This window comes from Aquarana catesbeiana, linkage group LG11 (assembly GCF_042186555.1).
Source record: "Aquarana catesbeiana isolate 2022-GZ linkage group LG11, ASM4218655v1, whole genome shotgun sequence".
NCBI classification, from domain to species: domain Eukaryota; kingdom Metazoa; phylum Chordata; class Amphibia; order Anura; family Ranidae; genus Aquarana; species Aquarana catesbeiana.
Genome location: NC_133334.1, coordinates 283675572 through 283686335, shown reverse-complemented (window position 1 = coordinate 283686335; position 10764 = coordinate 283675572). Strand labels below are relative to the sequence as shown.

The 10764-nt window shown below is 54.3% G+C and overlaps 1 protein-coding gene across 1 annotated transcript in view; it reads left to right on the top strand.

Moving 5' to 3' along the window:
- DYNC1LI2 (dynein cytoplasmic 1 light intermediate chain 2) overlaps positions 1–10764 on the top strand; it is a gene marked incomplete in the record, with an annotated part of 39889 nt that overhangs the window by 4809 nt on the left and 24316 nt on the right. The window contains 2 exon segments of the mRNA XM_073605980.1: positions 3540–3633; positions 8170–8305. Of these exon segments, the coding sequence (XP_073462081.1) occupies positions 3540–3633; positions 8170–8305 (230 nt within the window).

Sequence of the window (10764 nt, the reverse complement as noted above, 5' to 3'; positions counted from 1 at the left end):
CCGCTCCTCTCCCCGCTCATCTCCCCCATCCTCTCCCCCATCCTCTCCCCCTCCTCTCCCCCGTCCTCGCTCCTCTCCTCTCCCCCGTCCTCGCTCCTCTCCTCTCCCCCGTCCTCTCCCGCTCCTCTCCCCCCGTCCTCTCCTGCTCCTCTCCCCCGTCCTCTCCCCGCTCCTCTCCCCCGTCCTCTCCCCGCTCCTCTCCCCCGTCCTCTCCCCCGTCCTCGCTCCTCTCCTCTCCCCCCGTCCTCTCCCGCTCCTCTCCCCCGTCCTCTCCCGTCCTCTCCCGCTCCTCTCCCCCGTCCTCTCCCCGCTCCTCTCCCCCGTCCTCTCCTGCTCCTCTCCCCCGTCCTCTCCTGCTCCTCTCCCCCGTCCTCTCCCCCCTCCTCTCCCCGCTCCTCTCCCCGCTCCTCTCCCCCCTCCTCTCCCCGCTCCTCTCCCCGCTCCTCTCCCCCTCCTCTCCCCGCTCCTCTCCCCGTCCTCTCCCCCCGTCCTCTCCCCCGTCCTCTCACCCTCCTCGCTCCTCTCCTCTCCCCCGTCCTCGCTCCGCTCCTCTCCCCGCTCCTCTCCCCCGTCCTCTCCCCCCGTCCTCTCCTCCCCCGTCCTCTCCCCCGTCCTCTCCTCCCCCGTCCTCTCCTCCCCCGTCCTCTCCCCCGCTCCTCTCCTTGCTCCTCTCCCCCGTCCTCGCTCCTCTCCTCTCCCCTCCTCGCTCCTCTCCTCTCCCCCCGTCCTCGCTCCTCTCCTCTCCCCCGTCCTCGCTCCTCTCCTCTCCCGCTCCTCTCCCCGCTCCTCTCCCCCGTCCTCGCTCCCCGTCCTCTCCCCCCGTCCTCTCCCCCGTCCTCTCCCCCGCTCCTCTCCTCCCCCGTCCTCTCCCCCGTCCTCTCCCCCGTCCTCTCCCCCGTCCTCTCCCCCGTCCTCTCCCCCGTCCTCTCCCCGCTCCTCTCCCCCGTCCTCTCCCCGCTCCTCTCCCCCGTCCTCTCCCCGCTCCTCTCCCCCGTCCTCGCTCCTCTCCTCTCCCCCGTCCTCTCCCGCTCCTCTCCCCCGTCCTCTCCCGTCCTCTCCCCGCTCCTCTCCCCGCTCCTCTCCCCGTCCTCTCCCCCGTCCTCTCACCCTCCTCGCTCCTCTCCTCTCCCCCGTCCTCGCTCCTCTCCTCTCCCGCTCCTCTCCCCGCTCCTCTCCCCCGTCCTCGCTCCCCGTCCTCGCTCCCCGTCCTCGCTCCCCGTCCTCGCTCCCCGTCCTCGCTCCCCGTCCTCTCCCCCCGTCCTCTCCCCCGTCCTCTCCCCGTCCCTCTCCCCCGTCCTCTCCCCGCTCCTTTCCTCGCTCCTCTCCCCCGTCCTCGCTCCTCTCCTCTCCCCCGTCCTCGCTCCTCTCCTCTCCCCCTAAAGGGGAAGTTTCACTTTTGGGTTGAACTCCACTTTAAAGTACAACTAAAGGCAATTTTTGGATAGAGTGGAGAGGGATTAGAACCCCTGTCTGTGCCCCCATTAGGGAGATTCATCCTCTTTATTTGTCCTGTTTACCATCATTGAAAGGGAAAGTAAAACAAAATCCCAAATTTTGGGTTGTCACAAGAAAAGTAATAGAAGGGAAATCTTCCAATGGGGACACTGGTTCTGGTGACCTGGGGAGTCCCCAAGGAATTACCGTCATTTGTAGAGTTTTCACTCTCACTTCCTGTTTGGCTATGGGACAGGAAGTGAAGGGAAATCTCTGCAAAGGGCCACGGATGGCGCAAAAAAAATCTGACCAAAATGAAAAAAGAAAAGTTTTGCCCATAGTTCTGTTTTTAAGCCCCATCCGTGTGAAGGGCCATGTTCACCCGCATGGGATGAATGGATGTTCTGTGCATTCACACCGTACAAAGGCCGGCACTCCGGTGTATGCTCTGCAATCCTCTGTTTATTGGTGGGTCACCAGTGACAGCCATAAATGTCAACGCGTTTCAGCCAAACTAGCCTTATTCATGACATGTTCCAGGCAGTCCCATTTGTGTCAGTGGCTGCGTGGACGTGTGCGCCGCTCCCTATTTGACATCCATGTGGTTGTGTCCACGCTGCCTCTGTGACCCAATTGGTATAGAAGGGACTGTCTGCATGACGATGTACATCCTGTGTGAGAAAACATGGAGCTTCACATGGCTGGACACAATATGTAGTCAGTCTCTGCACTGCTCTGCCATTCACAGAGAGATTTTATCAATGATCTCATCTGCCCGCCTCTCAGTGCTGTATACTGTATAAAGCTCAGGCTCTGATTATACAACACTCACAGCCTTTGTTCACACCGGTGTGATTGTCATGTGATTTGACAATTCTAAATCGCAGGTCAAGTTGCACCCCATTGCTGGCAATGAAACTGTTCAAATCTCCGCGTCTCGTGTCTCGTGTCTCGTGTCTCGTGTCTCACGTCTCACGTCTCACGTCTCGTGTCTCGTGTCTCGTGTCTCGTGTCTCACGTCTCGTGTCTCACGTCTCGTGTCTCGGTGACATTGAAAAAGGTTCCTGGATTAGTTTTTTCCAATCTCATTGCGACTCGCATAGACGTCTGTTAAATGAAATGGGAGGTACAAATGGCGCTGATCTGCGGCTTTGAAATCGCTCTAAAGTAGCACAATTTCCAGGGCTGAGGCTTCATCTACACTTTGAGTTTAGGAGCTTTTGGCATTTTTTTTTTTTTTTTTTGCCAAAGCCCCCGAACTCCCCTCCATAGAAGCCTCTCTGTACACATTGGGGGTTATTTACTAATGGAAAATCCACTTTGCACTACAAGTACACTTAGAAGTTCAGTCGCTGGAGATCTGAGGGGGACATGCAAGGAAAAATAAAGAAAACAGCATTTTATCTTGTACATGATTGGATGATAAAATCAGCAGAGCTTCCCCTCATTTCAGAGCTTCCCCTCATTTCAGAGCTTCCCCTCATTTCAGAGCTTCCCCTCAGATCTACAGGGACTGAACTTCACAGTGCACTTGTAGTGCAAAGTGGATTTGCCTTTTAGTAAATCACCTCCATTGATTTTAGGCAGAGATTGGCCACTGCCGCGTTTTAGGTGAGCATCACCCCCCCCCCCCTCCTGAACGCCGGAGAATCGCATTCAGGAAAGGAATGTTTTGATTGCAGGAAAATGCAGCAAAACTGCCGGCAAAAAACCTGTGCTGCAATTATTGCGGCAGTAAACGTAGGGCAGTGTATATGAAGAATAATCGTTCATTTCGATCAGCTTAGTCCAAACAAACGATTTAAACTTCACTAAAAGCTGCAAATTATCTTTACACCTGATAGAGGTTCAGCTCTTCACCTATCCAGCGTCCGGTACGGCCGCCTCACTGGTTATTAATACTCCTATGGGGAGGACTGATAACATTATATACAAGAGAAGCAATGTGGGTGATGTCAGGTAAGTGGTTGGAGGGGGAGGGGAGGAGGGGGAGGGGATGTTTTCTGTGTTGCACTGTGCTGGCCGTGCTGATCAGTCTCATCCAATGAAATGTGATAAGATGCGGGAAGAGGTGGTGACTGTGACTTTGTCTCGTCCTGTCGCAGTGTGACGCGGTCAGCGTGCTGGAAAAGGAACACGACTACAGAGAGGAGCACTTTGACTTCATCCAATCTCACATCCGGAGGTTCTGCCTGCAGTGTATCCTTTCCAATGCCAAGTGAAGGAACAGGAAGCTTTCTAACAGCCAATCATATACAATTCTCTAGGCGGAATGTAAAGTATCATATTTATCGGCGTATAAAATCAGGGAGAATCGCAGGTGTGTGTTATACGTCGATCCTCGCCGTCTCTGAGGGAAGAGGAGGAGCGAGTGATGCTGAATTATACAGAGCCGCCATCTCCTGTGTACCCGACGTCACTCACAGCCACGCCTCCTGGCCCCGTATTGGGCCACTGTTCTGTCTGTCCTATGAGCGGGGCCAGGAGGCGTGGCTGTGAGTGACGTCGGGTACACAGGAGATGGCGGCTCTGTGTGATTCAGCATTGCTCCTCCTCCTCTTCCCTCAGAGACAGCAGAGATAATCCAACACTGGCGAGGCTCCAATGATGGGAAAGGTGAGGCTACAGATGGGCACTGAGCCGGGTGCAATGATGGGAAAGGTGAGGCTACAGATGGGCACTGAGCCTGGTGCAATGATGGGAAAGGTGAGGCTACAGATGGGCACTGAGCCGGGTGCAATGATGGGAAAGGTGAGGCTACAGATGGGTACTGCGCAGGGTGGCATTGATGGGAAAGGTGAGGCTACAGATGGGTACTGAGCAGGGTGGCATTGATGGGAAAAGTGAGTCTACAGATGGGCACTGAGCAGGGTGGCATTGATGGGAAAGGTGAGGCTACAGATGGGCACTGAGCCGGGTGCAATGATGGGAAAGGTGAGGCTACAGATGGGCTCTGAGCAGGGTGGCATTGATGGGAAAGGTGAGGCTACAGATGGGCACTGAGCCGGGTGCAATGATGGGAAAGGTGAGGCTACAGATGGGTACTAAGCAGGGTGGCATTGATGGGAAAGGTGAGGCTACAGATGGGCACTGAGCAGGGTGGCATTGATGGGAAAGGTGAGGCTACAGATGGGTACTGAGCAGGGTGGCATTGATGGGAAAGGTGAGGCTACAGATGGGTACTGAGCCGGGTGGCATTGATGGGAAAGGTGAGGCTACAGATGGGCACTGAGCAGGGTGGCATTGATGGGAAAGGTGAGGCTACAGATGGGTACTGAGCCGGGTGCAATGATGGGAAAGGTGAGGCTACAGATGGGCACTGAGCCGGGTGCAATGATGGGAAAGGTGAGGCTACAGATGGGCACTGAGCAGGGTGGCATTGATGGGAAAGGTGAGGCTACAGATGGGTACTGAGCAGGGTGGCATTGATGGGAAAGGTGAGGCTACAGATGGGCACTGAGCAGGGTGGCATTGATGGGAAAGGTGAGGCTACAGATGGGCACTGAGCCGGGTGCAATGATGGGAAAGGTGAGGCTACAGATGGGCACTGAGCCGGGTGCAATGATGGGAAAGGTGAGGCTACAGATGGGCACTGAGCCGGGTGCAATGATGGGAAAGGTGAGGCTACAGATGGGCACTGAGCCGGGTGCAATGATGGGAAAGGTGAGGCTACAGATGGGCACTGAGCCGGGTGCAATGATGGGAAAGGTGAGGCTACAGATGGGCACTGAGCCGGGTGCAATGATGGGAAAGGTGAGGCTACAGATGGGCACTGAGCAGGGTGGCATTGATGGGAAAGGTGAGGCTACAGATGGGCACTGAGCCGGGTGCAATGATGGGAAAGGTGAGGCTACAGATGGGTACTGAGCCGGGTGCAATGATGGGAAAGGTGAGGCTACAGATGGGCACTGAGCCGGGTGGCATTGATGGGAAAGGTGAGGCTACAGATGGGTACTGAGCCGGGTGCAATGATGGGAAAGGTGAGGCTACAGATGGGCACTGAGCAGGGTGGCATTGATGGGAAAGGTGAGGCTACAGATGGGCACTGAGCAGGGTGGCATTGATGGGAAAGGTGAGGCTACAGATGGGCACTGAGCAGGGTGGCATTGATGGGAAAGGTGAGGCTACAGATGGGCACTGAGCCGGGTGCAATGATGGGAAAGGTGAGGCTACAGATGGGTACTGAGCAGGGTGGCATTGATGGGAAAGGTGAGGCTACAGATGGGTACTGAGCCGGGTGCAATGATGGGAAAGGTGAGGCTACAGATGGGCACTGAGCCGGGTGCAATGATGGGAAAGGTGAGGCTACATATGGGCACTGAGCCGGGTGCAATGATGGGAAAGGTGAGGCTACAGATGGGCACTGAGCCGGGTGCAATGATGGGAAAGGTGAGGCTACAGATGGGCACTGAGCCGGGTGCAATGATGGGAAAGGTGAGGCTACAGATGGGCACTGAGCCGGGTGCAATGATGGGAAAGGTGAGGCTACAGATGGGCACTGAGCCGGGTGCAATGATGGGGAAAGGTGAGGCTACAGATGGGCACTGAGCAGGGTGGCATTGATGGGAAAGGTGAGGCTACAGATGGGCACTGAGCTGGGTGCAATGATGGGAAAGGTGAGGCTACAGATGGGCACTGAGCCGGGTGCAATGATGGGAAAGGTGAGGCTACAGATGGGTACTGAGCCGGGTGCAATGATGGGAAAGGTGAGGCTACAGATGGGCACTGAGCCGGGTGCAATGATGGGAAAGGTGAGGCTACAGATGGGCACTGAGCTGGGTGCAATGATGGAAAGGTGAGGCTACAGATGGGCACTGAGCAGGGTGGCATTGATGGGAAAGGTGAGGCTTACAGATGGGCACTGAGCCGGGTGCAATGATGGGAAAGGTGAGTCTACAGATGGGCACTGAGCAGGGTGGCATTGATGGGAAAGGTGAGGCTACAGATGGGCACTGAGCAGGGTGGCATTGATGGGAAAGGTGAGGCTACAGATGGGCACTGAGCCGGGTGCAATGATGGGAAAGGTGAGGCTACAGATGGGCACTGAGCTGGGTGCAATGATGGGAAAGGTGAGGCTACAGATGGGCACTGAGCCGGGTGCAATGATGGGAAAGGTGAGGCTACAGATGGGCACTGAGCAGGGTGGCATTGATGGGAAAGGTGAGGCTACAGATGGGCACTGAGCCGGGTGCAATGATGGGAAAGGTGAGGCTACAGATGGGCACTGAGCCGGGTGCATTGATGGGAAAGGTGAGGCTACAGATGGGCACTGAGCAGGGTGGCATTGATGGGAAAGGTGAGGCTACAGATGGGCACTGAGCCGGGTGCAATGATGGGAAAGGTGAGGCTACAGATGGGCACTGAGCCGGGTGCAATGATGGGAAAGGTGAGGCTACAGATGGGTACTGAGCAGGGTGGCATTGATGGGAAAGGTGAGGCTACAGATGGGCACTGAGCAGGGTGGCATTGATGGGAAAGGTGAGGCTACAGATGGGCACTGAGCCGGGTGCAATGATGGGAAAGGTGAGGCTACAGATGGGCACTGAGCCGGGTGCAATGATGGGAAAGGTGAGGCTACAGATGGGCACTGAGCCGGGTGCAATGATGGGAAAGGTGAGGCTACAGATGGGCACTGAGCAGGGTGGCATTGATGGGAAAGGTGAGGCTACAGATGGGCACTGAGCCGGGTGCAATGATGGGAAAGGTGAGGCTACAGATGGGCACTGAGCCGGGTGCAATGATGGGAAAGGTGAGGCTACAGATGGGCACTGAGCCGGGTGCAATGATAGGAAAGGTGAGGCTACAGATGGGCACTGAGCCGGGTGCAATGATGGGAAAGGTGAGGCTACAGATGGGCACTGAGCAGGGTGGCATTGATGGGAAAGGTGAGGCTACAGATGGGCACTGAGCCGGGTGCAATGATGGGAAAGGTGAGGCTACAGATGGGCACTGAGCAGGGTGGCATTGATGGGAAAGGTGAGGCTACAGATGGCGCAGCTGCCAAGTAAAATAAGAAGTTCTGCATTTTTGGTTAAGCTGACCGTAGATCGGCAGGTCTGGCCTGTCAAGCTGATGGCCAGGCTTTATAAATGGGGGGGGGGGGGGGAGCCCATAAACTCCTAAGGCCTCCTGCAGAGCCCTGTGTTGTGGTAACACACAGCACTTACATTGGGCACCTTACTAGGGCTCTCCAATCTACAAGTACAGCCTGGACCCGCCCTGCAGGGAACACAAAACATGCCGTGCATTGAAGTGAGACATATTTGTTCCTCTGCTGCCGTATGATGTGTTGCTTTTTGAAATATTTTAGCGTGCCTTAGACCGTTTCTATTTTAGCGATTTCTTAAATCCACAGGTCTGGCAGTAATCAGGCCTGGGTGTGGCAAATTAAATTTAACTCCACTTTCCAAAAAATTTGTGTTAATCACAGTTCATTCATGAATACACATTCAATACACACATGTGGGGGGGGGGAGGGGGCAATGACTTTTTCACATACTGTAGGGCCAGGCAGGATTGGAGGTTTTTTTTCCCTTAGATGAAATCATTTAAAAACGTTTTGTATTTCCTCGGGTTATCTTTGTGTAATATTAATATTTAGGTGTGACAAATGTGCAAAAAAAATAAAAAATCAGGAAGGGGCAAATCCTTTTTGTGGTTTATACTTCCCCTTCATGTGTGGATTCCGGTACTTTCCATCCTCTTCTCCGGATTTGTCCTCAATGTATCTGACAGACGGCGCGGCCTTAATATATTCTTCTGTCAAAGAAGAGAAGAACCTGGACTTACTCTACAAGTACATCGTCCATAAAATGTACGGATTTCACTTCAGTACTTCTGCCTTGGTGGTGGAGAAGGACGCCGTCTTCATGTAAGTCATTTATTATCTTTACTCCATTCAGACTTCCTAAAATGTGTGAGACGTGTGCAGAGTATTTACTAACCAGTGCAGGATAAAGTGAATAGAATGGCGGCATGTCTTAAAGGATAAGTTCACCTTTTATACAAAAAAGTAAAGTATTGTACCTGTGATCCGGATCCTGGAGACTCTCAGTCCTCTATATCTGTGATCCGGATCCTGCAGACTCTCAGTCCTCTGTCTGTACCTGTGATCCGGATCCTGGAGACTCTCGGTCCTCTGTATCTGTGATCCGGATCCTGCAGACTCTCAGTCCTCTGTCTGTATCTGTGATCCGGATCCTGGAGACTCTCAGTCCTCTGTCTGTACCTGTGATCCGGATCCTGCAGACTCTCAGTCCTCTGTCTGTACCTGTGATCCGGATCCTGGAGACTCTCAGTCCTCTGTCTGTACCTGTGATCCGGATCCTGCAGACTCTCAGTCCTCTGTCTGTACCTGTGATCCGGATCCTGGAGACTCTCAGTCCTCTGTCTGTATCTGTGATCCGGATCCTGCAGACTCTCAGTCCTCTGTCTGTACCTGTGATCCGGATCCTGCAGACTCTCAGTCCTCTGTCTGTATCTGTGATCCGGATCCTGTAGACTCTCAGTCCTCTGTCTGTATCTGTGATCCGGATCCTGCAGACTCTCAGTCCTCTGTCTGTATCTGTGATCCGGATCCTGCAGACTCTCAGTCCTCTGTCTGTATCTGTGATCCGGATCCTGCAGACTCTCAGTCCTCTGTCTGTACCTGTGATCCGGATCCTGCAGACTCTCAGTCCTCTGTCTGTACCTGTGATCCGGATCCTGGAGACTCTCAGTCCTCTGTCTGTACCTGTGATCCAGATCCTGCAGACTCTCAGTCCTCTGTCTGTATCTGTGATCCGGATCCTGGAGACTCTCGGTCCTCTGTATCTGTGATCCGGATCCTGCAGACTCTCAGTCCTCTGTCTGTTTCTGTGATCCGGATCCTGGAGACTCTCAGTCCTCTGTCTGTACCTGTGATCCGGATCCTGGAGACTCTCGGTCCTCTGTATCTGTGATCCGGATCCTGCAGACTCTCAGTCCTCTGTCTGTATCTGTGATCCGGATCCTGCAGACTCTCAGTCCTCTGTCTGTACCTGTGATCCGGATCCTGCAGACTCTCAGTCCTCTGTCTGTATCTGTGATCCGGATCCTGCAGACTCTCAGTCCTCTGTCTGTCTGTATCTGTGATCCGGATCCTGCAGACTCTCAGTCCTCTGTCTGTCTGTATCTGTGATCCGGATCCTGCAGACTCTCAGTCCTCTGTCTGTCTGTATCTGTGATCCGGATCCTGGAGACTCTCAGTCCTCTGTCTGTATCTGTGATCCGGATCCTGCAGACTCTCAGTCCTCTGTCTGTATCTGTGATCCGGATCCTGCAGACTCTCAGTCCTCTGTCTGTCTGTATCTGTGATCCGGATCCTGTAGACTCTCAGTCCTCTGTCTGTATCTGTGATCCGGATCCTGGAGACTCTCAGTCCTCTGTCTGTATCTGTGATCCGGATCCTGGAGACTCTCAGTCCTCTGTCTGTCTGTATCTGTGATCCGGATCCTGTAGACTCTCAGTCCTCTGTCTGTCTGTATCTGTGATCCGGATCCTGTAGACTCTCAGTCCTCTGTCTGTACCTGTGATCCGGATCCTGCAGACTCTCAGTCCTCTGTATCTGTGATCCGGATCCTGGAGACTCTCAGTCCTATGTCTGTATCTGTGATCCGGATCCTGCAGACTCTCAGTCCTCTGTCTGTATCTGTGATCCGGATCCTGTAGACTCTCAGTCCTCTGTCTGTATCTGTGATCCGGATCCTGGAGACTCTCAGTCCTCTGTCTGTACCTGTGATCCGGATCCTGCAGACTCTCAGTCCTCTGTCTGTATCTGTGATCCGGATCCTGTAGACTCTCAGTCCTCTGTCTGTATCTGTGATCCGGATCCTGCAGACTCTCAGTCCTCTGTCTGTCTATACCTGTGATCCGGATCCTGGAGACTCTCAGTCCTCTGTCTGTACCTGTGATCCGGATCCTGCAGACTCTCAGTCCTCTGTCTGTATCTGTGATCCGGATCCTGCAGACTCTCAGTCCTCTGTCTGTACCTGTGATCCGGATCCTGGAGACTCTCAGTCCTCTGTCTGTACCTGTGATCCGGATCCTGCAGACTCTCAGTCCTCTGTATCTGTGATCCGGATCCTGCAGACTCCCAGTCCTCTGTCTGTACCTGTGATCCGGATCCTGGAGACTCTCAGTCCTCTGTCTGTACCTGTGATCCGGATCCTGCAGACTCTCAGTCCTCTGTCTGTACCTGTGATCCGGATCCTGGAGACTCTCAGTCCTCTGTCTGTACCTGTGATCCAGATCCTGCAGACTCTCAGTCCTCTGTCTGTACCTGTGATCCGGATCCTGTAGACTCTCAGTCCT